Genomic DNA, 27,121 nt, shown 5'->3' with positions numbered 1-27,121 from the left:
ACGCAGCAAAAAAAAAAAAAATCAGCTTTTCTATAAGGAAAGTCTTTTTATGTTTAGGACAACTTGAAAACCTGCTTATATTAAAAAAATATAAAAGAATAAGGGAGCAAAGTCTTGGAATTTCATGAGATACTTGCCCCAATCAAAAAACCAAAATTACTATTTATGGGAACTAAAATGTAGAACAGCACAATACTGTGATATTTGAGATCATGATACATTATCTGTATATATACTTAGCTATTCATGTTATTGATAACCATTAGGACACTCAATTATATACCCAATAAAAAACACCATTAAAGAGTCTTTAGAACTGTCCCTTCTTTCTGAAGAAGGCTTTTCTATACACTAAATTTTCATCTAGTATCAGAGTATAGGAAACAGAATCCACAAGGTGCTTTAACTGATGAGACCTCAAGTGCTGTTTTTTCTTTTTTCTTTTCATTTTTTTTCTTTTTCTTTTTTTTTTTTTTTCCTTTTTAAAAAACCTTTTTAGATAGTAAACAGTTCATGGGGACCACACACAAATACTACGACAGACGAGCTGTTATATTAAGTCTGTTGACTGGACTCGGTTTTTAGCCCACAGGTGACAGAGGAGAGTTTTAGGACATGCTGGAGCAGCGAACTGAAGGGGAGCCCATCTGAGTCAATACTTTGTCCAGCCACTGTAGAGGCCCGTTCAGGTGAAGCTCAATCCAGCAAGGAGTGCTTGTTACCGTCTGCCGCCTAGAAAACAAAGAATAGGGAAAAGTCACTCTATGGGGTTGGTGTCACCAGATTTTGGGGAGGTTTCTGCCAGAAGCTGCCACCAGCTTCCCTTCTGTCTGGCAGAGATACCCTGTGGCAGCTCTGAAGATGGACATGCTGCTGGACAAGGCTGGGCCAGCTAGGAATGGTGATGCCTCTGGGATAACAGATTGAAGAAAAAAAATGAGGTTGTTACCCAGTTTTAATTGCCACAGAAGAACACGGTGAGAACAAGTAAGAGGAATGACTCTGCAGACACAAAGGGCAGTGGAGAAGGGGCAGGAGCTGCTCCAGGTGCCAGAGCTGAGATTCCCCTGCAGCCCATGGAGGGCACCAGGGTTGCAGAGATGCACCTGCAGCCCCTGGAGGAGCCCATGCCAGAGCAGGGGGTGCCTGAGAGAGGCTGTGAGCCTGTGGGAGCCTGTGGGAGGGAAGCCCATGCTGGAACAGCCTGCCCCTGAAGGACCACATCCCATGGAAGTGTGATCCACATTGCAGCAGTTCATGGAGAATTGTTGCCCATGGGATGGACTCACACTGGAGAAGTTCACGTAGAACTGTCTCCTGTGGGAGGGATCTCACACTGGAGCAGGGGAAGGATTCCAACTCCTCTTCCTTAGTAGTGGCAGGAACAACACCTAAAGAACTGACAATGACACGCACTCCTACCTCCCTTTGCAGCTGGGGGAGAAGGTAGAGCTGGCAAGGGGTGAAGGTGCTTTAGGTGTTATTTTACTTCTCATTATCTTGCTCTGGTTGTGTTAGCAATAATTCATTCAATAATTCTGACTCAAGCCCGTCTACCCAAATGGTATTTGGGGAGGGTCTCTCCTGGTCCTTATCTCATTACTATTTTGCTCTATTTTCTCTCCCCAGTCCAGCTGTGGACAGGAGTGAGAGAGCTACTTTGGTGGCTGCCTGGAATCCAGTCAGAGTCAACCCACTACAGCCAGGGAGCAGGTTCAGCTGCCACAAAATTCTGCATCATATGATTAGATATGTTTCCATCCATACCTAGTACACCTAGAGATAAAAATCCGTAACCATTACTGTAACTGTTACTAAACCTCTTCCAGAAAAAAAGGTCCCAGAACTCCAGAGCATTTCACACATGTAAGACAAATCAATAATTACCTGCTTGTTCATAATAAATGAAGAATATTTCACCCTGAAGAATAACATCACAAGTATTTTCTTCAAGTGCCACACCAAAAGCCTTACTTCTAAAAAGAAATTCAGAAGTGAAGGTTGTCCAGCTGATGCAGTGTTCACACCACAAACAACTGTGTGCAGTTGTATCTCAACTTTTCAAGGGTCTGCGTGCGTTCCTGGATTTGAATTTTGTAGACAGCTACTGAGAAATATGGAATAGAAACCCTTGGCTCTGCACTGCCAGCGTGGCCAACAGCACAATGCTATGGTGATCATAAGCTCTGGCTTTTTGAGGTAAACTGCATGATAAATGTAACAAGGAAATTGGTAGATGTTGTCAGAAACACCGTACCAAAACACTGTGTGGTTGCACTGTGCTAACTGATGGTATCTCAAAGGAACACCAAACTTTATCTCTGATTTCCCGTAATCTTACACTTCTACATGTGTTTTGTACTATAACATCCTCACAGAAACAACTGAAGTAGAAATTGGGTTTCCCTTGTCTTTTATACTAACTTGCCTATAATTTTCCACAATAGTAGACCTTAATTTAAACACCATATAGCAAATTTCAGTAAAGCTGAAGGGCTGACAACCATAAAAGCTTCATTCTTTCTCCCATATATCTTTGTTTCAGAGATCTGCTATTCAAACATCTTCCTTCTCATCTCCAAAGTAAAGAAATCAGTATTGGACAAAACAAACTCTGCCTCAGAAATACTATTTCACTGTACCCACTCAAGGCATGGGAGTTTTCCCTAACCAGACTGGCAAGACAATGGTTGCTAAGCCAGTTTTTTGTAGTAACTCCAGCTATCCCAAGATTCAAAGGCAGCAGATTAGTCAGACACAAACGGAGCTCCTTCATTTTTACTGTCGGCATGCAGCCTTTTGCTTTAAGGAAATCTGTTTATATAAAGAGAGGAACTGAAAAAAGGCAGAAAGATTAAGACAGTGAAGATTGATTTCAAAAGTTTCACATTTTCTAGGAGAAGACAGCAGCTGGGGTCTGTGCACTTTCAGCACTCTACAAAACAGTTATCTTAGCTCCAAATGCCTATGTCAGAACAAAGTGATACAACAGAAAAACAAATCTAAACCACAGGAAATATAGATTGCATTTAGTCTTGAATCCTCTCCCAAAGGAGGAAGTTCATTATTCCACCACTGTCAACTCTCCTACAATGTGTTTCACAACACAATTCCTCAAAATTTTACAACTGGTTCAGTTCAACAATCCTCCCTTTGCACCACGCTGGTAAAAACTGGTAAAATAGTGACAGTCACTGAGCAACCATCTTAAAGCTAAAAACTCAACCTCTTCAACCCAAAGATTTCCAGCTCAAAGATCACTAATTACCTCTGCTGAACTTTGTTCAGAGGATGATCCTGGACCTGGATTGTTCCTGCGCTAACATGAACATTTGACTGGTGATCTGAACTTCTACCCTCCCCAATTTGGGCCAACATGTAACAAAGCAAAAAGCTTTGTTAGGTATTGTGTCTACCAAGCCTATAAAACATATCACCTTGCTGTACCTGCACATTTATGCACATATGCTCAAAATGCAAGTAATGCTTTGCCTTTGCCTAAGCTTGTTCTATGAGAAATGTTTTTTTTCACATAATAATGAAGCACAGATGTTTTAACAAGAGTGATGGGGTTTACAGTGTTTCCTGATCCATTTCAACAAGTCAAGCTACATTAATTTAAATTCAAGGTTATGTCATTGGAGCCACCACTTCTTGCTCTAATCCCAGCTAGAGCATATTTACAAGCTTTGTGTATCAGTAATTTATTAGCATCATCTTAAAGATGATGTGCAAAGAAATTAGTTCATCATGAGTCAGTAACCAGTTTTTGTTCCGTTTTGGCAGTGCTACCACTGCAGCTTTTTCAATCCTATGGTCTACATACAGTTTATAGACCAACCACCAACATTCTCCCCACTCAGAATCAACTTTAACAAAAGCCTCCCCACAGTTTTAAACCAGCACTTACACTCACTTCAAGATGCCTCTATATAATCTGACTGATTAAGCCTTTCTTCTGCTCAGATTTGAATGTTGTATTTAATTATGCCTAAGTGTATACATACTCCTTCAGGGCCAAATCCAATAGCTCTTTAAACCTGAGCCAGATTTTTTTCTTACTTCTTCCTAACAAAGAGGTACCAATTTATTCCATTACTCAAATTTCTCATTTCATCTCATTAGACTACTACAAAATTGGCTTCATTTAGCTGAGAAACCTCCCCCACATACTGACACTGCTATTTACATGTATGTATTTCAAGAGCAGATAAAGGAATCAACCCAAGTGGAGCCTACACACCATTATTCAACTTCAGAAATTATATGGCTTTTAAAAAAATCGTTATGCATTGCATTAGGGTATTGACTTGTCAAACTTCATTCTTTCAGTGGACATTTTCTAGAGAGGTTTAAGAGGTTTGTTTAAAACCACAGGTCTAGCTCTCCAAAATAATGAAATCTTTAGAACTGCTCAGTTAGAAGTCAATTCCTTTTCTTCTTGAATTTCCATACTGCATTAAAAACAGGCATTGTCCTCAACTACCACTTTTCATTTGTGCTAACAGAGAACACAATTGGAATCTATTCCAAAGCAGATAGAATGCTATTTCTTTCCACTCAAAGAACTGTTTTTAGAAGTTTTACTAAATAAACACAATCATCTTACTCCTGCAAAGCTTTTTCCACTGAAAGTTCCAAAATACTTGCCATCCCTTAGATGCATGCTCTCCAGCTATTCCACTCTGCAAGAGGCATTGCCCATCTCTCCATTGGGTACCACCAACCCCATCCTGCACCACAGCCTAAGGAACTCATGCTACAAGCAGAGCAGGACAGAGACCAGAATGACTGCAAGTTTAACACACAGCAAATAATCTCACAGCACAAACTGTGGAACTTTAAGATGACGGCGTGGATTTCACCACAACATGCAAGCCAGCAGGGCTGAGCAAGAGAACGGAACTTTGACAACATTCCTTGCTCAACAGTTGGCTTCAATGCAACACCAAAAGTTTATGGACTTTGTAACTTAGCAGTTCCGTAGCTGAGGGGGGGGGGGAAAAGAAAAATATGGGTTCAATTTGCAGAGAGCATATCCACAATAGCAGCAAGAAGTGTGTATGTATGGCTTACATACACACAAGCCAGACAGAAATGGTATACTAGTGAAAGAACAAAAACTATTAAGTCAAAATTTAAGAACAAAGGAGGTTATTTTCTTACCTGTATTCAGCCCCCCATCCTTTAACAAAGCTCATTCTTATGGTACACATTCTAGTCAGCTGATAAACTGCTTCAAAGCCCTGATTCACAGATTGAGCCAGAAGAGCAGCAAATTCTTGGTTATTAAAGATTTTTAGATTGCATCCTATAAAGAGTCAAAAAGGTACAGTCAGTGAATACACTCACATTTGCTACACAGAAGCCTGAATCTATGAAGAAATTACAAAAAAGGAAAGCAAACATCATACAGTGACCACTTCCACTGGGTGCTTTCACACAAGACCTTTGGCAGGCCACTAACCTGGAGGAATCTTGCACACAGTTGCAGGATGCCAGCCGTATCTTTGATTGCAGTTGGGGCTCTGAACGAAGATCGCGCTATCACTCAGGCACTCGGCAAAAACCTCTCCGCCAATGTAGTACAGACGCACTCCCCTGCCTGTAGCAAAATTCAAAGGAACTCTAGTTATGGTATGACTAGACTGGGGAACAAGGAAGATTATTTTTCAGAGAAAGCAAGGTTTTTCTTTACAACACAAACAGAAATCAATTATCTACACAACCTCACTGCTGTGCTGACAGCTGTAGCAGGAGCAGAACACAATTAAATTGGATTTTTCTCCCATGAATGCAAAATATATGAAGGAAAAGCAGAATAATTTTTGGTCAAAAGTGAAAGAGCCTTTTTTAGCCATATAATAGCTTGTAACCAAATCCAAGCTCAGAAGCAGTGTTCATAAAACAGAATTAAAACTTGTGCTAATATTAAGGCATTGTATGTGAAGCAGCACAGGCCACTATGGTCAAAGGAGAAAACATAAGATCACCACTGCAACACTCTCTGCTTAATACACCCACACTATTTCACAACCTACTGCATACCCCTGTGCTGCTTTAACAAAAACAGTATGATTTCATTTAGGCCTATTACAAACAAAAAAAACTGTGAAAAAAAATCTCAATTTTCCACCTTTAAATTGTTACTTTGTTCTGTCTCTGAGTGGAAAACAAATCTGCATGGTTTATTTCTAGCAGAAAGTAAATAATGTGCAAATGATCTCCCAGAGAGAACTATTTATAATTAACAGATACTTAGAGGCCATAGTTTCCATTCGCCCTTTTTGTTAAAACAATTTTTCAAACAAAATGCGAGCTCCCTCTATTAAAGAGTAAGGGCTCATGAGATTTTTGCTCTTCCTCATCATTGATCTTTTGACCAGTCAGCACAAGTACAGCCTGGGTTTCTGCACATCTAAAATTTTATTAGACAAGCATCTGGATTTGGCATTTGGACTTGGCATAAAAGGAGTCAGTTCTACTGAAGAAGTTGAAATTTTACTGCAAGTAAAAATAACAACAACAACAAAAATCTCATAAATGTTGCTAATGAAAGTATCCAGAAAAAAAAAAAATGAATGTAGTTTACTGAAGAACCTGAAGTCAAGACACTGCATTGTGGAAAACAACATTCTTGACTAACCATTACAAAGAAAACCTTAATCATGTCAGAACAATGGGTTCTCAATAGCAGCTTTTCCCATTCCAGAAAAGAATCCAGAATTTCATTCTATCAGTCTCCATTCTGCATTTTATAAACTACAGTAAACTAAGCAACATAGGAATATGTTGTAATTAAAGCTTAAATTTCAATTACAAGCAAATCTGAATATAAATGCTGCCCAGGGCAGAGTGGTCCATTGAGGATGCTGGAAGCCACAAATCTGCCCCCTGGGATGCTTTGGTGCACCATCATTTTCCAGAAGGCAAGAACAGCAATGTGAGCTACTGGAGTGCCACACAGTAGAGTGGCTCGCTCCTGTGCTGCCCTGAGCGTGACAGCTGTGTGACTGCAGCTGCCACCAGCTATGGAGCTACCAAGTGAGGAAAGGCAGCTCCTTTCAGCTCCAGCCATCACTACATCTCTTCCCAGTTCAAACTGGCTTCAGCAGCAGAAGCTGCCATGTTTCTCCCTAATTTCAGAAGCAGTGACTCTGTGTCTTTCCACTTCTGTTCTCAGCCAGTGAAACCAAACTATCCTTGACAAGCCCTGAGAGATACAGCTGATGGCTGGCCGCACAAGGGTGAAAGGAACCCAACACACATCCTACCTGGGTCATTCCAGATAATTTAAGCAACAAAATGAAATTAAATAGTTAAAAGATCAGAGATCTTTACCTATATGTCGCCTTGTCATTTCCACTGTAGCATTTCTGTTTACATTGGAAAGCAGACCTAGACAAAATCGCTCTGAATTTGATGGATCTGTAAAGCCATCTACAGTCAGGGAAGGCTGAGACGCATGGAAGGTTTCTCCCACTCTTTGATTCAACTCATAATATGCTATTGAACACCAAAACGCAGGCTCCGAGTAAGTAACTGGTTGCAAGTCTAAAAAAAAATTTTAAAAACCAAACTTAACACAGATTTTGAGGCTGAAAGTAGATCGATCTACCCTGCTATTTGTCTCTCCCAGAAATGACAGCAGTAGTCTCCTCAAACTACTCAAACTATATTTTGCTTGCTGTCCTTTTTACCTACTTCAGTAAACAGAATGGAATTCAATCTTCCACACAAGGGAAGGAGGAGGGGAAGAAGGGATGATCTAATCTGACCACAGCTCATTTAGTTCAGTACTTGCATTTTGCTCGGCAAAATGATTAAGCTAATGGTGCTCTGAGCGCCAGACGTTGAGACATTCCTGTTGCCTTTTCTGTAGCTTGCAAACATTTTGGCAGCATTAAAGAAAAGATTAAACTATCAAACACGGAACAACAAAAAGAAAAAAAATATAATCATGTTCTTTTGTATTACACTCTCTCTTTAGATAAAGGTAGTTCCAAGCTACTTTATTGTCCCCTACAAGAGACTCTTCCCTGTGTATCTTCAGGCTTTTTTCTTCACTGCTTCCCCTTTTTACCTACCCTAATTACTTACTCAGCATTCTGCATTTTCCTGTCACATCCTGTCACCATTCCTTAAACAAACCCAGGGCAATCTGATCTTCCTGCGGCACTTACAGACACACAGCAATAGCACTGGATCAAAGCAGGTGGGCTGCTAATGTGGGAGCAACTACTGTGCTGTGGTTACAGGTGAAACAGTACATGAGAAGAGCAGCAGAACACACACACAAGGGAGACAGCAAGTCTGGGCAGCATCACAGAGAGGCAAACATCCTTTTAAACTATTCATTTTATAAATGCTATTCCTGCACACACAAAGATACCACTTCTTCTCTTTGCTACGAGCTCAACAGGTACAGAAATAGAGTAATTGTTAACAAGTGATTAACCCAGCCCCATTATGCTTAACACCAGGAAGCCAACACAAGAGTGACCTCTTAATATAGCTCTTAATTTGTTACAGCACATTTTCACTTTTAAAGTAATTACATATATAATGAAGAATCACTACACATGGAGAAATAATTGTAAGTATTTCCAGCTTACCCAGGCTATGATTAACTGGAGAGAGAGTACTAGGAGACAGCTCTGCTGGAGATCCTGTTGAAGCAAGACAGACAGGTTTCAGAGCAAATGTTTTTTATTTTTTCAGATCAGCAGGCATAACCATTATCTACATCAGGTTTTCATTGAAGTTTTTCAGAGTAAGAAACATCAGTTTTCTGGAATATCACACACTTACTCTGAATTAGGATTTCATTCAATCTTCCAGACTTCTGTGCATACCCCCCCTCCTTGTAAAGACTCAATTAACTTAGCACAGTATTTTGGCAGAACTGCCACTTTGCACACACTCCCAACATTATTTATGCACTTCTCCAGTGAGAAGGTAGTGATTTCCCAAATTCAGTAAAAAAACAGGTAAGAAAGAGTCGATGAGACAAGCAAGACATTGTCTCTCTGTTCTCAAAGGAAAAGAGTTATCTTGGAAAAGACCTTCCAGTATCTGAAGAGAGCCTTCAAGAAAGTTGGAAAAGGACTGTTTACAAGAGCAGGTAGTGACAGGAGAAGAGGGAAAGTCTTCAAACTGAAAGAGGAGAGATTTAGATTAGATATTGGGAAAAAAAATCTTTATGCTGAGGATGGTGAGTCCCTGGCACAGGTTTCCCAGAGAAGCTGTGACTGCCCCATACCTGGAAGTGTCCAAGGCCAGGCTGGACAGGGCTGGGAGCAACCTGGGGTAGTGGAAGGTGTCCCTGGTGGAAAGAGACGGTCTCTAAGGTCCCTTTTATCCCAAACCATTCTATAATTTATGATTCTATGATCGCCAGAAAAGAGCAAGCTAGATTTCCTCATTTGAGGAAATAATTCTTTCCCAGAAGGAGGAATTTAAACACTCATAAAAAAATGAACTCTCCAACACAATTTGCACACAAGGTGGCAAAATACAGAAAAGCTTTCACAGAAACATTCCTACGGTGACCACTTATGTCAGGCTGTTTTAATTCAGGTATTTATTGTCACATAGTGGGAAAATATTGCAGTTCTTACAGAAACTGGTGCAGCAGATTCCAACTTACTGCAAATGGTTGCTAACATTAGCTAACCAAGCACACTCAAGTCTGCCAACACACAGCAGGAGGCTCTTACCCAGCACATTAACTGTGCTTTGTCCAAGTCTAAGGTCAACCACATTATCTAGAAACCCTTAAATACAAAGGCACAAATGCCGTTACTTTTGCCACAGAACCTTCCACACAAGAACTAATTTTAAACATGGCAGAAGTGGTAAGTTTGTCAGAGTTAGAGACGGTTCTCAGAACACAGACTGTCTATAGCTTGTTTAGGCCAACAGACATTGTGCTTCAATGAACCTGTTTGCTGGGGAATGGCTGAAACCAATTAGCTATTAAAATCTATTTTAAGGGTCTCTGGTCAAGTCTTAATTAGACTTGTATGCTTCTGTTACAGAACAAATGTAATATACTTAATAAGTCACAGAATGTTTTAGAAGCATTTCCCTGGCAAAATCTGCTTTGTTCATTAAAGACTGAAAGTGGTATTTTAGGCATAAAACACCAGGTTTTACAGAGGAAAACTGCAATCATCTTTTGGGCTGAATTCATGCTCCTATGCAGAGGGATCACAGCTACTAATACAAAGCCTTGAAAGTGATGAAAAATAAATGTTACCTGTATCCATGCTTTGGTTCAGCTGCTGGTCACTTGTTTCTCCATCTTCACTGATATATCCTGGAGGAGGTGTTTCTTATAAAAAAAAGAAAAATCCACCAATTTGTAAAATGACTAGGCAAACTATTGTAAGATCCAAGTCTTGTGGATTCTGTGATGACATCTTCATGAGCTCTGTTGCACCTACCTGAACACTGAATCTGAATGTAATTTTGCTGTCCCTTTTTCCTTACAGTAGGACTTCAAACAGGTTACCTGCCTTATTGGTATGTAAAATGTATCTTCTTTTGTATGTCAATCAGTTGCTGAAATTTGTTATATAAATATCAGAATCCTTGTTTGTTCCATTTAAGAAGTTGCTGTCACTACAATGAGTAACAATTTTGTAATTGTGATCAACAGCTTTCATATTTAGTAGAATCACAAATGAAAAAAACCATCTGGGGATTTCCACAAAAAATAATGTGAGCTGTCTTCATGTAGGATAACCATCAGATCAGATACCCTCCCACACCTTACTGAAGTTGTTAGATTCAAAGGTTGTTTTTCAGTTCAGCTCCCAAATATATATTTCTTCCATACACAACAGCTGATTTGACTCATTTATAACTCTATTGACTTAAAACACTGCAAAAGTTCTGTTATTGTAACCACTGATACTTCTGAGCTCTATTAAAACCATCATCTACTCTTTTAACTAGCTTTCTTTAAAGACAGAATTTCACAGACCAAAGTAAATGCAGTACCAACTTTGAAGCGTTCTGATACCGGAAACTGTGTCTAATTCCTCTGAAATATCTTCAAAACCAGGAGAGTATGCATGTTCCTTTTTTCCACTCAAGATGTTTTTTGTAATCCAGATAACAAATTAACCAACTGCCTTTCAGGAAATAAATTTCTTTGAACTGGGCAAATGTCTTTTCCTACATATTATAGGCAAAACCTGTGTTTCTTTAGTGAAAGTGTTTGAAGCTAACTATCTCTACAATCACCTTAGAATTGTCTCTGAAACTTCCAGGGGTTAAACACCTTTAATTGCACTATTACCAAACAGCAGAAACTTAAAGACTTTTTGCTTAAGAAATAAAGTTATAACAAGCATCATGTCTGAGATGTACTGCAATATTATGAGATCAGAAGGAAACCAGTGAGAGGAAACTAGATTAAGTCAGTTGATTAAATTAAAACTAACTGAGAGAATTTTATCTTTGATTCATTCTGTGTGCTAAATATAGACTTGACAGAATTCAATTTAAAAGGACAATTAAAGGAAATCATCACTAGTAAGAAATACGATAACAAAAATCATATCCATTTTGAAGATTTGTACAGCATTCATTGTGATAAAGGGGACTCCACCCTTCTCCAAATCATTAGCTACAGCTAAACCCACAGCTGTGGCAAAAGGTCAATACACATTCCTAATCCAACCCATGACTCCTTTCCAGTTGCTAATCTAGGCTCTTTGGCACAGATTACTTTCCATGTCTAGTCTCTGCCCAAACACAGAAGATTTATTCTACCTAGTACTATTAGCAGTTTAGGGTCAGAGGATGAGCACCACACAGCTGGAAATGAGCACTCAGGTGGGACACCAAAAATTTAGAGCTTGAGTGCTGCCAGAAGTGTGGGTGATGCAGCTCAGCTAATCCAGAACCTCAACTGGAACATGCAGCTCTCAAAGGCCACCCTACACCCCTGCACCTTCTCTCTTGTAGATCAAGTACTGAGACAGGTCTGGGGTACAAAGTTACCAGATGTGAGCCTACCCTACCACTGAAAAAAATGGTTCTCTGAAGAAGGCTATCAAGGCACACAAGGCTTATCAGAACCCAGCCAAGCCTTCCAGATTAAGTCAGCAAGGTCAAATAAAGTAAGATACCATGATATGAGCACAGGAGGAGGGTGTCAGTGACAAAGAGAAGGAGGTGTGGTTACCTGCATAAACATTTGAAGATCATGTGAATGCCTACAATCATCTTGAGCAAACTTCCTGCAAATAACTACTTTAGCTTGTCCGATCCTGGCTGTTTGGATGGCCTGGAAAGGCCCGGGGTGGCCTTGGGGCAGCCCGCGCTTCAAGGACGAGAAGAGGCTTCAAATCTTTTCTCGGTCTCAGTGTTTATTAATTGTTTATCTAAAAGATTTTCTCTCGGCCCGACAGAGCTCTGCTCAGCAGCCAGCCATGAGCACACTCCCCTGCCCTCCGGGCGGTCACCTATCTTTATACCCATAGTTACGTGTACAATATTTATCATTTTTCCCCAATACCTTTTGCCCTTATTAACCAGTGCACTTTTAGTAATGACCAATCCCAAAGTGCCACCATCACCACAGAAGATGGAGGAGAAGAAGAAGAAGAAGAAGGACAGGACACGCCCCAATTCCTCCATCTTACTTCTCTAAACCCCCTGTACAGAAATCCTAAACCCTGTGTCTCACCCTCTAATTAACTTATCCCTTCACCATTCACCCCGGTGAAACCCTCCTATCCTCATACAGGTGTCGTCTCCTGTGTAGGATCAAAGTCCAGCCACCAGACACTTCTGGAACATTCCAGGACTCCCGAGCCCCCCAAGGGTGGTCTCGGTGACTTGGCACCTCAGTCCTGAGATTCCACATTAGCTCATTTCCATAGCACTGTGTTTGCAGAAAGTGGCTTTCCAGTAAGCTGTTTGCAAACCTTACCAAAAGCCCTCAGTTTGAGTTAAAGTATAAGCAAGTTAAGAAAGCAACACCAACTCCTAGTGCCTTCAATGGCTCTATAAAGGTGGAAACAGATGTGGCCAAAATTAAACAGAAAGGTCAAATTAATTGATTTTTTAATGCCATTTCAATTCTTGGATATATTTAAAGAAAACACAAGCATCATTCTGCTTAAGACCTGTAAGTACAACTTGTACATTGCACATATTTGAGTTTTGGGGCAGTCATCTCATTCTTTCAGAGACTCCAAATGTGAATTTTCAGCTTATTCATAACATGAATGCATTAAACATTTATGAGCAAACTTCAGCTTTGCTTGGTTTTACACTCCATGCGACTTCCTGAAGAGACAGGAAACAGGAAGTTGGGGCAGGAAAAAAAGGTCACCAATTTTGTTTCGATGAGGGTAACAGGGTTTCAGGTGCAGCACTTTAGCACTGTTTGTTTTGGGGTGGAAAAGGGGGGAAAGAGAGGGAGGAGAGACTCTTTAACAGTTCAGTATTGTTAGGTTGCTCTTTCATACAGAAAGATAAAACAATATGCACACAATAGTAACAAAAAGCTAAAGCAGACCACTACTGATGTGAACTACAGATCAAAACACTTAAGTCACTGCACTGCAACTTAAAAGTCTTCTCCACATATTACACAGAATGGGATTGAGCATCAGTTTATTACTCAATCTCAAATGCACAGCATTTGGCAACCCCTTGCATGTTTATGAAAGAGGCTTAAAGCAGAAGGTTAAGATCTACTGTGGACTTATTAGCATTCTGAATCTCAAGCTACTGAAACCAAGTCAGCTATTGTGAAATGACAGCAATATAGTTTCATGCAGGATCACGTTCTGCAAACAACATTGTTTAGGTATTTCCACTGGAATTAGTACATGAGATAACTAAATCTGATTTAGTGGTGCATATTTCAATTAATTTCATCATTTAAAAGGATGAAATGACCATCTTTGTTCCAGTGGCACAATGTCAGAACACGCTGTCTAGAGTGGGAGTTAAGAAAATACCTGGTATGTAATTGCTCTGTGGCTCAATCCCAGCTGGAAAGTTAGTGTTCTCAGGAATGGAATGGGTATAGTCATCCAGAGGTGGCAGCTCCGTTAGGATCTCAGTGTGCCGTGGCACGAGCACAGGAGGCAAGACTGGAAAGGCAAAATTCAAAAATCACTGGTAATCAAAATACACAATTTTGTAAGCTAAAATGAAAAAAAATAAAACTTTTAAGAGTTTCTTCAGATGTTTTGAAATCTTCTGAAACTCAGCACTGCTAATTCTACATCTGCACAGCTAGTTACTGGAAGAGATGTGATTCCTGAGGTGCCTTAAATAAGACCACTTCACATTAACAAAGGTAAATCAACTTTTTTGTCCTATCTAGCCTGAATTGCCCCTGGCCAGGTGGAAACTGCTAGCAGTCCTGGAAGTGTTTATAAACACATTTGTAAAGATTTTTCAGTAACTTTACTATTAAGAACTTTCAGGGATATGACCTCAAAAAAGAATCTTTTGAAGTCTTGAGAGAGGACATCACCTTTCTCTCATTTTTCATTTAAAACATTATGCTGAATAAACACAAACAGATGCTGACACGGAAAGTCATAAGCAGTCCTCCTACCTGGTGTCTCCACTCTCTGGTAGTGGTAAGGGTTTACACATACTTCATCCTTTTTAAGATTAAAAGCATATTCACAGTTTTCAATTGCCTTAAGTTCATGGTGGCTGTGCAGGTCTGGCCAGCGCCAGAGGCGGCAGTAAATGACATGAGGCAGTCCCTTGCGGTGAGACACCTGCAGACGGCCATCGAGGGATCTGCAGGGGAGAGACGTGGAGAAGCGTTTACACACTGCGTGCTGCCTCGGCCCCTCCAGCAACAGAGCACACACATGGGGAGCTCATTCTCAGAACTCAGTGCGCTGACTCTGCTAGTGACATCTGTACTCTAACTGAAAGGCTTCAAATGCAATGACAATGATCGTATCAAGCAATGTCGACTCATGTTTGAGCTGCTCAAATTATTGCCAGTGAATTTAGACTTCATTAAAAGCCACTTACATACAACCAAGTATTTAGAATAATTGCTTCATATACTTTCTTTTTTTTTAAATGTTGAACACAGTTGTTAAAAATAAAATCACACACTTAATGGTCCCTTCCACTGCTAAAGGCACCTCAAGGCTTTGCTGTGGCATGGATGCTTTATGGTTTTAAGCATAAGAACTCCCACAGGACTGCAAATAAGCCTATAAGCAGTCAGCTGCCCAAGTGATCCACATGGCAGTATAACTGCAATGCACAACACATGAATGCACATCTTGTAAGGGCTGTACAGTTTATCTTCTTCACTTCATCTGCCTTGCTACCAGCTGAAAATGTTTTGCTAGTTTTAAGACAGACTGCATATGCTTACACAAATGCAGATGTTTATGATTGTTATGGGATGGGAGACAAACCTCAATACACAAATCAAGTAATGTGACATGAAAAAATAAAGACCCTGTTTAGAATTTGCCCACCATTAAGTACTGAAGAATTTACAAACAATTCTTTAGTAGCTCGTATCTGAGCCAATTAGCAAGATTTAACTGAAAGCTTGTGGCATACAAAGCAGTTTAAACACTTTGTAAGATTAGGTCTAAAGAATTAAGTTTGCCAATTTTGTTAATATAAATACCAGATCACATTAGAGCTTGCATTTAACAAGTCTTCCCATTCTTTCAATAGCACTGGCGTGAAAAAGGAGTAACAGCAGAATTAAGAGTTTCATTGGTCAAAACATCAGCTGTGAACACACTGATCTCTACACTGGCAAGGAAATACTTCAAAATGCTGAACCATGAGAGGCCTAGGAATCATTTTAGTCTATTTTACAGCTAAAGCATCCCATTACAGACCCTCCAAAGCCAATCCCTCCCACAAGATTTTTATGATGCGAGAGAGGGCAGAATATTCACCTGGTTTGTTCAGAGAAGCTGTAAAGGCCTGCTGTATCCCACTGATCTATCGTGTTTGGTGTACTCAGTCCCCAAATTTCAGAGCAAGTGCTGTGCATAAATTGAAAACAAAAACAAAAAATTGATATGAATATGGAACATGGTTATTCAAAACACCATGAGGTCAAACATGGAAAAATGTACAGAATACTTCCTTTCACATAGAAGATAGAGCACTGTTAGACTGGCATTTAAACTGACATCTCATGCTATATTTTCTATATGAAGGAGGCTATCAAAATGGAACAAGTGATTCAAGGTAAATGATAAATGTTTTTAAAGGTGAACAAGTTCTCAGATTTTAAATAATTGATACAGTTGCAATGTTCCTTAAAACAGGCAAAACTTCCTCAGCCTAGTTCTTTACAAAATTCAATTTTAAAAGGTAGTTTCTGGGTTCGGTTGGTTTTTGGCTTTTTTGTTTGTTTATTTGTTTTTTGTTTTTGTTTGTTTCTAAATATAAACTGCCCTAAGACTTCAAAGAAAGGCCATGTGTATCCAAAACTGAACATCACAATCTAAAGTTCAAGTATCACCACTTAATTAATCAGCATTAATCTCATTTTCCATGCACAGAGTAATTTGTTGCTATTCTGAAAAACAGAAATTCAAACGCTGAAGAAAAACACATTATAGCTGATATTTAGCTGTTTTCCGTACTCTCCTTGATTAAACAGCTAAATATTCTTTCACACAGTATACAAAACAGAATGCTTTACAGTGTAGTACCTTAAGATTCAACTATCACATAACTTTAATTGCTAAATCAAGCAGGAGAAAAGGAAAGGCAGCTAAGCCTTTACAAAACTGACTGAAGGAGCAGATCACAATAGAGAAGATAAAGGAAAATTCAGTCATGGAAACAAATTAAAGCAGAGGCATATTTAAACAAAGCAAGAAAACAGCATAGGATTGTAATCAGGCAGCAGACTTTCAGAAGCATAAATGAAGCTCAGTTCTATAACCTACTTGCTCAGTGACCACTGAAAACAGACACTTTATTTCATATAAGTAACATACTTATATACTCTCACTTCAGAAATGGAGAAAATTTGTTTCACAAGCAAATCTCTCCTTCCTAATTATGCAGCCTGAAGTTGGCTTGCTGCTGTATTACCTTTAAAATTAACAGCCTCTGAAAAGCTGCAACAGGAAGAATACAAGGTCACCAAACTTCTGATTTTAAGTACAAGTGTTGCAACTGAAATTTAAATTACCAAGTTTAGCTGATACACTCAAGTTTGGATTGAGTGCTTAAGAAAAGAAAAGTGAGGCTGATGCTTTTTTTCTTCTCATTACACAGGGAAAATTCATTAGTGTTACAAAACAAAAGAGCAGACAGCACTTCACTGGACTTGAAACCACTGTCAGGGCTGACAACCACCTCAATTCCACAGTGACTTTTAATAAAACCTAAGTGCCAGCAGCTGGTGAAGGCAATGAACGGGTCTCGCTTCCTTCTTGCCTCTACCACATACCTCATTTCTAATGCCATGCCAGTGAGGCTGAAACATGCATGCCAGTGAGAAGCAACCCAAATCAATAAACAGGCCATCTGACCAGAGAACAAACATGGCTGAAAATACAGGTTTTGAGATACTTTTCAGTCAGATCACTTCTCTTCACCATAGTTTTATGAGCACTACTAAGTAAGAGGAGAGGGTGGCAACAGACTGCTTTTATCAGAATTAAATATGTTAAATAAAATAAAGCCTTTTGATATATTACTGGTTATCTTGTACTAGATGAGTTTGCCTAGTAGAGAGCAGCAGAGAGCCAGAGATGAAGGCCCATTCTCTGGCACAGACCCAGCTCTCCAGAAAAGCCAACCATCAAGCATCCAGATCTCAAGGAGATCACAGCTCTTCCGAAGGAGTGGGCAAAGAGGGATCCTGCCCATGGCTGCATCAGCAGGGCCTGCAGCCTCTCTTTTCCACATTCCTAAGATGCAGTCAGAACCCTGGGTCTCCAGAAGCTTTGCAAGGATTGAAGCAGTTGCCCTGAAGACACATGGACACCAGGGAGCATCTCTGCACTGTACTGTGTCCTCAAATATGCACCACTACTGCTGCTAAGACAGATCATCTTTACATGCAATTAGAAGAACAATCAGCAGACACAAAGCCTGCTGCATATTAATTGACACAGTGAGCTCTGACAGCTCACTACCTTTGAGCAATGGATCCTTCACACAAAGCAGTGCTCCAAAACTGTGGAGCTGTCACACAGATTACACGTTCCCAAAATTGTGGGGGGCATCATTGGTGTAAGCATGACATTGCCATGCATTTGGTTCACAAGGCTTTTAAAACAGCACATGCAAAAGTAAAATTTCATAGCCCTTGACAAAACAAGATGAATAGGAACAGTATTTTATATTGCTAACCTCTTCTCCCTATTAACATTAAAAGCTGACAGCATATTCCACAACCTACAGAAAGACAAACAGTATCCTGAAGCAGACTGTGTGACAGAGGCACAGCTTGGAATGAAGCTCATGGAGGGAGGATGGGCCAAGAGGCACAGAGAAGTGATTAGTCAGAGCAGCTCCCAAGTCATTGGTTTACATGATGTGCTATCCTCCAGGATACACATCTGCTTGGAGTTGGGATTAGTACTAGTGTTTTACTGTTTCATCTACACCAGGACTATACTTAAACTCCAGTAATGCACAATCAAACACAGAAGAAAGAGCCTGCAGGAAATCATTCCATATGATCAATGAAGTTAGCTCAACAAGGATTTTACTGTTTGCTGGAAGAAACATCTAAAGAAATAAAGAGGTTTCTCTACTTCCTGCTGACATAAAAGATCCATTGCCCACAAGGTGCAAGACCATACCCTAGCTACGTCCCCTAGGCAATAAATCAAGACTCTTAAAATTCACACACACGCACACCAGATCAAAACTAAATTCCTCACAACCTTAAAAACCGTACTTCAATACACAGTACTTCCATGGAAGGCCACAGTATGTTCATTCATACACAAGCCATTGCCTGACAGAGGGCAGGCATGTCTACTCATCCCTGAAAGGTGGTGCTGGAAAGGTGACTGAATTCTGAAAGATGTTTTAACCACCCGTAAAACCATCTGAAAATAAGACAGGAGGTACAGATTTTTAATAGTGCAGAATTACTGCCTCAAAATAAACAAGAATCACTCACTCCTAAATCAACCTTTCTGAAGCATCCAAGATCTTGTGTGGTGCAGAGTCCTTTCCATGCATTAGTCCATAAAGGTTTCAGGAGAATCAAGTACTAACATCTGTACTCGTAAGTCAAGCCTTGTCTGGAAATGTTCCCAGGCCCTGGAACATGATCATGTACGCTAGAAAGCAGCTAGGACATTCCCCAGCACCAGGCTGTGCCAATTATTGTTCTCCCACACAATTCCCAGGTTTGTGAGTCGCACACCATCGGGACCCAGTCACAGTGGATAATTCAGATGCAGCTCCCCTGCTCGGCTAGCTGAGGGCTGAAGAGAATGGACAAGGCAGTCCTTAGCCAGTTGGACAGTGCCTGGGAACGTTCCCAGGCACCTTTAATTTATTAGGAAGGAGGCAGCCAAAACATATCACCATTTCACCCTCAGAAAGCACTCAAGCTGAAGCCTGGAAGCACACTTCAGGCTTTGTATTTTACCAAACAAGGGGGTTTGGTTTTGAACTCGCTGTACACTGTACCACTGGTAAGCCATCATTGTTTTCAAAATATAATTTGGCTTCTGTGTCGCTGTACCTAAATGTTTCCTGTGCAGACAGTGTTTAAATATACCCCAAAACACAAGTTCAAAGCTAATGTACTTCCTCTCTCCTGGACACTTTCATTCCAAAGAGCATTTTCACTGCTGTTCTTAAAACAATTTGTTGACAGAAACAAGCGAACATTTGGTCCACAGTACAAAAGCTAGTTTTTTATCTTTTCAACACTTTTCAACAGTAGCTCCCAACAGCAAATCATCATGTTCTGTGGCCTTTAGTACTCCATGCCTCAACAGAAGATTGTTACTTTTGCAGTTCCCACAAGTGCATTTATTATAAGGGACTTCAGGGATATAAATACCAATTTGGCTCAGATTCCCAGGTGAGGAGGAGGGTCTAACAGGAGAAAACTATTTCCTAGAGAAAGAAGAAGTGCTGAAAAAAATATTTGCAAGGAATAAGAAGCCCTCTTTGAGATCAAATACTTGTAGGGAAACCAGATCTAGCAGGTATGTGGTGAAGCTGCTACACACTAAACCTGGGACAACTGGGGTTTGGGACTCTTTAGGACTGATGTGGTAAAGAAAGGATCAGATAAGTTTATAGATGGTGGAACCAAAGCTACTTCTGTCAGCTTTCCCTGAATGGAAAGGGTTGTAAGAGCTGATGTTTCAACCTGACTTTTTATCTGCTTATAAGGAATATAATCTCATATGATACTGTGCAATTCTGGCAAGAAGAATCTTTAATGTGGCTATCAGCGTGCAACAGTTCACAGAATGCCTTCACTTCTTCCATTTCATCATTTCCTTTAACAGGAAAATCTGAGTTCCAAAAAACCTGTTCTCTGGGCAAGAAATTACCTACACAGCAATGAGCTGTAGCAATGCTTTACTGTTTTCACACAAAATGACAAATCTGACTGTCTTTATTCAGTAAGACAGAAAACTCGGACATACACAAGAAACATGTGGACACAGAACAACCCCAACTACTATGGAAGATAATCTGCAAGTATTTGTATTGCTTTATCTACAGATGATGTTCCCAGTCATTATTCCACTACCTTAGTGGAATAACAGTTAACTGTAAGTCTACTATAAAAACTGGGCTATCAAGTCCTGGTACAAATACAAATAAATTATTGATCTGCCCACAACAAATGAACATAGAAAACAGTTTGTGCTACACTCATGAGTAAGCAATGAAATTATTTTAAGGCAGTGTATCTCAACCAGAGGAATACTGTCTCTATCAAAATCCATACCAATTAAAAAAGCCTACATTAATGAAATAGTTTAAAGAAATGCACTGTATTGATCTTCATGAGTCCAAAAATACACATGGAGCCCGTATCACCTGGTACACACTGTCCAAAACCAAGTTCTTGTATTTAATATGTTTAGGTGGTAAAGGACACTGCAGGAGAACACTGAACAGGATAAGATGACCTGTGACAGCACAACCTCATCTCAGTGAATATAGAAAGACTTTTGCATCTTGGCTTGTGGCAGCAGTAATTGTAACTATAAACATCAGCAGTTGGAGATGTACATGCACGGACCAATCCACAATCCCCTCACTCATGTCCAGATGCCAACTGTTAAAGCCTACTGGTACTCAACATCGGCTGCTTAATTAGGATCAGTTTCTCAAGGCAGTTAAAAGCCAGATGTACTGATTTGCAGATTCAAGCAAGTATGTGCAAGCATTGACCAGATATTCATGGCCACAGCATCAACAAGCTCATGTCTACACATAGCACTGCACATCCTCCAAGACATCCCTGCACCGTCCCCAAGAGCACTTGCAAAGCAGAAGATACAAACAGGGATAAATAAAGGTGATAGATCTTGTCAACAATACTCATTTTTACAGAGGGGTTTATTTGAGGCTATAGCTGAAAAACCTGAAGCCAAAGAATTTTAATCAGTACCCAGTGTGTGACAGTTTCGGTGTGCACCAAAACTATCACACACAGCGCTTGGGCTGATCTAGGTGTATTACAAGTTGTTGCTATCATGAATTTATAACCCATTTTTATTGAGAAACAGACTGAACAAATAACTACCCTATCCCTATTTACAGTGTTGGTAACTCCTTGTGCTCAAGGTATTTTTTCAACTAAATTAAGTGCTTGCAACAAGTACAATATCAGATGGAAGCAGGCAGAACCACTTCAAAGATATTTACATATGAAGTACAAGAAACCATAAAGAAGCTTTTAAATATTGTCACAATTCATATATAACTATAGTTACACCTTTTTCTTCGAAGTCTTGCAAGGTGGGACAGCTCTAAAGGAGCTAAAAGCCACTTAGTTCAGTTGGCAGCCTCCTCTTTACCTGAAGTGGTAACACTAGAAATATGACAAATAAAACCTGAAATGCAAATAGCACTGTGCTAGTCAAAGCCCACATTATACAGAAAAGATTACAGAAATGGTCTTGGACATTTAATTTGCTTATTTGTGAAGTATTACACTGAGCCCCTAATATCCTTCCTGAATCTTTCACATCTTTCAGAATCTGCAGCCACTAACAAGTCTGCCAAGTTCATGTTCAAGGCAATCTTCTCCATTTGCCTTTCTCCTGCATCTTATAATCGTGAGCCTTTCTCCCACTGAATCTAATTTGTCTGCCCCTACATTTTCTGAGGCACTCGTAGTGCTGGAGCTGTGGTTGAAACAAAAAATAATTTCAGCAATCTGTGACAGTACTCCATTTATCTCTTAAAATGGGAGATGAGAATCAAAGTCAGTTTTCCAATTCTAGAATTCTCACGCAAAGTCTGCCCTACAGAAGTGAGCCTGATGTTGGTTTTCACTGTTTTTACTCAAAGACTAAACAAGAAAAAAATGCAACAACAACAAAAATGATCAGATTTTTCACTTGAATTAGAGAAGTTACTTATACAAGCAAGCAGGCACCTTTATACTAGCCTAACATTTACCAGGCTTACGACCTTGTTATTTTGACAAGTAGGCAGAAAAGAGGCAGAAAATCTGCTTCAAGAGCTACACCAAGCTATCCAAATTGGAATTAGAGCAATGGTAAAAAATGGCCATTAGACTTATGGAATCCCATTTTCTCATAACAAATGGGCAATGCCAGGGCTTTAGCTTTGCTCATGGCTACCTCTGTAAAATTGACCAGAGAAAACAGGTTGAAGTCTGAAAACTCCAGATCTGTACCTTGTATACAAGACCTGTACCTTTCTTTTTAAAGAAATAAATCAATCTTGCTATGTAATGTCTTAGATCCAAGACTTCAGAGCAATGTAGTGAGCAGGAAGCCAAGGCAAGAACCACAACACGGACTTGGCCTCCAATTTATCACTGGTGTGGCTACACTGAAGCAGCACTCCTGTGAACACACTGCCCATTGCACTCCACTGTTTCTACCTTTGAGAAAAGGACCAGTCAATTGATGTATGGAAGAACAGAATCCTTCTCATATTAGTTACCTTCTTCCTGATGCAACTGAGATTCAAGAACAGCTGAGGAGATATACCAAGCCTTTGGAGCTACTTCAGGAATGGTCTCAAAGTCTCCAGTAATAGGAAATTGAATTAAAACACTTAAGTGTAACAGAGATTAAACTAAGTCAGCATTTTAAAAAGCTCACTGGCTTACAAAGATACATGTATTGTACTCAGCACAGACAGCTCCTACCAAACTTGCCTGATCATGGTTTCCTTAATTCTGGGTTTCAAATGAAAATATGTTTTTATGAGAATAGGCTTTTATATTCTGATTTGATAGTCCTTTCTGCATACTCACAATCAGCACTTTTCCCTATTACAGCCTGAAATGCCTACAAACCAGAGAGGAGCAATGCTAACTGCATGACCAGTCTTTCCAAGCAGCACCTCAGCTAGCTGCATCACCAAGTGTCCGAACAAACCCACTAAAATGCAATCTGGTTGTCCTAAATGCCTCAACTACTGAAATGCATGCTGCTTATGTTTCTTTTCCCCATGCTGGGGGTGACGGGGAAAGGTTACTTGCACTATGCTGACTTAGGAAAGACTGAAACAACCTGCAATAAGGACATGAATGCTAAGCTCCTTTCATGACAGTTCCACCATACTCCTCCTTTGAATTATTTTGCATCCCTGCAGAACTGATCAATGTCTTCACTTGCATCTCCAGCATCCCATGTTACAGTGACATAATGTCATCTGCTCACTTAAGTGTACAAAACCAGGAACACACATTCATCACATGGAATGACTCAGAGCTACAGCAGTTCATTCCTGCTTGTCAATGACATCAAGTTAGCGAGATCCTGATCTCATTATCCTGCAACAGAAAATATAAAGTTTCAGTAATTCCGCATGAAATAATGATTTCTCTTCCAATCACCTCCTAGAGGGATGACCTAATAAATTAATGAACACCAAATAAAATCCACAGGTATGAATTCTTTTTGAAAATTATCTATACCACTCTGTGGTGGCACTTGCCCTTTGGAGGAGCTCGACAAAGGTTCTTTTATGTAGACAATTCTGTGATAGAAGCTGGGGTAGAAAAGCAGACCCCTAGAAAAGTTCTGTTAAAGGGCTGTACTAGCAACCAGAGTAAATGAACATTTACATGTATTTACACCCAACTATAGGTGGATAGTTTAGGTAGTTATAGATGGTTTGCCACCAAAATGTCCCATTCTTCAAAGCAGAAATAGAGCCTGGCAAGTCTAGGAAAAGGATACCAAGTACTGTCTTACAAAGTCCTGGACTTAATCTTCTTGCAGAACTTAAATCACAGATTTCTCTCTCAGCACAAACTCAGCAAAACAAAAGTAAGTGTGGACTGTGCACTGATCATCTACAACTAGGAGTGCTTCCTCAAGTATCTCTAACCCCTTAGATTTACTTATTTAAGCAACTGCCTTACACAGTTACTAAAAAAAAAAGAAATTTAAAAAAAAATCGCTTTTCCTCCTTCCCCAGAATCCAAGAGTAGACCTTTATGCTTCAAGCAGAAGACACAGATACTTGCTGAAAACTGTAACACTACCTTCTCTCCCTCCCTCCCCCCACCCCACAGGCACGTTCAAGACACACCACACGCAGCCAAGAAAGATACACTTATGTATGTGCATATTTAGTGGAATATAAATCAGGAACCATTACATAACCTCTCATCTTTCAGAATGCTTTTACGAATAAAGTTTACATAGAACTTTATGAAGTATATTCAAAACCATTACATCAAATACAAAACGCAGCATCTGAACCAAGGAAAATGACTTAATAACCTTCCTTATAAATAGATGTATGCTAAAAAAATTAACACATCAAAATAGCCAGAAAAGCAGGAGGCACAGGATGCAATTAACCTCTCTAACACTGTGGGAAAAGAAAAAAAGTCATTGAATAACTCCCATTTACTTCAGATTAAAACTTCAAGGATGTCCACAGGGGACACGAAAGTGGAACGTGATGTACAGAAGATACTGTTAGAGCCCAGCATTTGAGCTGCCCAGGGCCAGTAGCTGATTTTCTCTAGTTCTGCTGAGTGCCAGGCCAACAAGTGATCTTGATGAACAGCCTATGCTTCTGTTGCCTTTTCTAAAGGAACACTTCTTCCTGGTCACATGTGCAACAAACTGCCTACATAGGCAAAAATACAGATACAAGGCTCTTCAAAGCACTTTATCATCCTCCCTTCTCCCAAATCCTGACATGCTAGCCCAGTGCTGTCAGACAGAATAAAGCAGTCCATAACAACCAGTGCTACCTTTATTTTTCTCTCAATGCTAGGAGATCCTGGAAGGATAGAACCTCAAAGTTCAAGAGCAATTTTCCCAGGACGCCATGGAAACCAAGCTGAAGTAAAATATTCCTTTCTTTTCTCATTGTCCATATGGTCTGCTCCGACACAGATCTGATCAAGGAGTTTCTACTCTCCGCTCAAAGGCAGGTGGGGAGTAGAGCCTGAAAATCTCTAAATGACAAGGTCAAGCAATACAGAGGTGGTGTCAGGACTGAGAAATAAAAGGCATGCAGCGCAGCTCAGCCTCCTTCAAGGCTCAGCAGGGAGCTGGCCACAAGTCTCATGCTCAAAGACCAAAGATGTGAAGCATCCAAAGGCAGCCCATGGAAATCATGAGCTAACAGCTTTGCTGGGAAACTTGCCCTGCAGTTCCCCTACTCCCAACCAAACACCACACAGCTTTCAGCAGCTCTGCAGCTCACAAACACTGAAGCAGTCTAACTGGAGGTAAGAGGAACCTAAGCATGGAAAAACTGCCCCCAGTCACATGTTGCAAAACAGCCATCAAAACCAATCACTCCTAGATGCCCTGTATCTACTGAAGATGACAAGTGTACAAGAGCATTCACAAAGGCAGCTCTCTAAAGACTAACCAAGGGGTGGAGGGAACTCAACAACAAAAAATAAACAACCCCATGCAACAAAACCAACAATAAAGGAAAACCTATTACCATGTAAACCTACAAACACTGAGGACGTGGATGTTTATGCTTTAAGATGGCATTATTGAAATGGTAACTTGGAGTTCCTACATTGCTTTATTTGTTACACTATTATTGCCAATAAAGATTTTCTAATTGCTGCAGTTTCACATCTTTAGAAACATAAACTACTCTGTGATAACATCAGGCAGTGGGTTATGATGACACCCAGAGCATTTTCACAGGTTAATGTCGTATCATTCTTTACAGACCTGAAAATCAGAAATATCCAAAGACAAAGTATCTGTATATGAAGACCTATCCACCACAATATTGGCTGACATACCCACAACAAATTGTTTTGTTAATAGCAGACAAATCTCACAGAAGATCATACTCCCAACAGACATTAAAAAATGACCTTTATCTCAAGTTCTCTAACCACTGTTAGTCACAATAGGTGTGGTGAAAGCTTCCCCCAGAAGCTAACAGGTACAGCTACCAAGCAAGGGCCAAGTCAAGTAATTTTTCTTGAGGAGTCCGTCATCCTCCAAGTGGGTGAGTGACTGATGCTACCATCTGCGTGGGCTGTTTTGCAGCTGATAGACAGCTGAGAAAACATGAGATGTTTTGATTAACCTTCTCAAACTAATGTGTATTTGGGACAGTGAAGGGGAGAGATTAGCCCTTCAAGTCAATTGTCCACAGTCCTCAAAAAGGATGTTACCTTGGCCAAAAAATTACTCGTGGAACAACACTTACAGGATCTTTAAATACCTCATTTCAAACTGACTTTTCCTCTGAACAGCCCCTATGACTTACACATACATCTCAAAACCCAAGAAGAAGGACAGAGGTTATATGCTATGAAATGCTCAATGCAGGGAGGCCACCACAATCCCTGCTGCAGCCCAAGCCATGCACTCCTGGCAGAAAACTGGTGAAGCAGAGAATACACTGACCTTGATCCATATGCCAAACAACAGACTGTCTTTATGAAAACATAAAGAAATACCAATGATTATAT

At 40.1% G+C, this 27,121-nt stretch overlaps 1 protein-coding gene across 4 annotated transcripts in view; it reads right to left on the bottom strand.

The window, feature by feature from the left end:
- Positions 1 to 459: 459 nt before the first annotated feature.
- The window catches only part of SMAD2 (SMAD family member 2), a 48,934-nt gene continuing 22,272 nt past the window's right edge, over positions 460 to 27,121 (bottom strand). Inside the window, exons 3-12 of one of the 4 annotated variants that reach the window (XM_064735651.1) lie at positions 15,933 to 16,022; positions 14,597 to 14,790; positions 13,989 to 14,123; positions 10,262 to 10,336; positions 9,263 to 9,325; positions 8,616 to 8,669; positions 7,342 to 7,554; positions 5,468 to 5,605; positions 5,167 to 5,311; positions 460 to 732 (exon numbers count right to left, since the gene is read on the bottom strand). In XM_064735651.1, coding sequence (XP_064591721.1) covers positions 609 to 732; positions 5,167 to 5,311; positions 5,468 to 5,605; positions 7,342 to 7,554; positions 8,616 to 8,669; positions 9,263 to 9,325; positions 10,262 to 10,336; positions 13,989 to 14,123; positions 14,597 to 14,790; positions 15,933 to 16,022 — 1,231 coding nt within the window. In that variant the 3' untranslated portion in view covers positions 460 to 608. The remainder of the gene's footprint in view (positions 733 to 5,166; positions 5,312 to 5,467; positions 5,606 to 7,341; positions 7,555 to 8,615; positions 8,670 to 9,262; positions 9,326 to 10,261; positions 10,337 to 13,988; positions 14,124 to 14,596; positions 14,791 to 15,932; positions 16,023 to 27,121) is intronic. The other 3 variants (XM_064735652.1, XM_064735653.1, XM_064735654.1) reach the window with 3 other exon arrangements.

Source organism: Zonotrichia leucophrys, chromosome Z, assembly GCF_028769735.1.
Source record: "Zonotrichia leucophrys gambelii isolate GWCS_2022_RI chromosome Z, RI_Zleu_2.0, whole genome shotgun sequence".
Lineage (NCBI taxonomy): Eukaryota > Metazoa > Chordata > Aves > Passeriformes > Passerellidae > Zonotrichia > Zonotrichia leucophrys.
The sequence above is the reverse complement of the archived record's forward strand: the minus strand, read 5'-3'. Positions and strand labels throughout refer to the sequence as shown.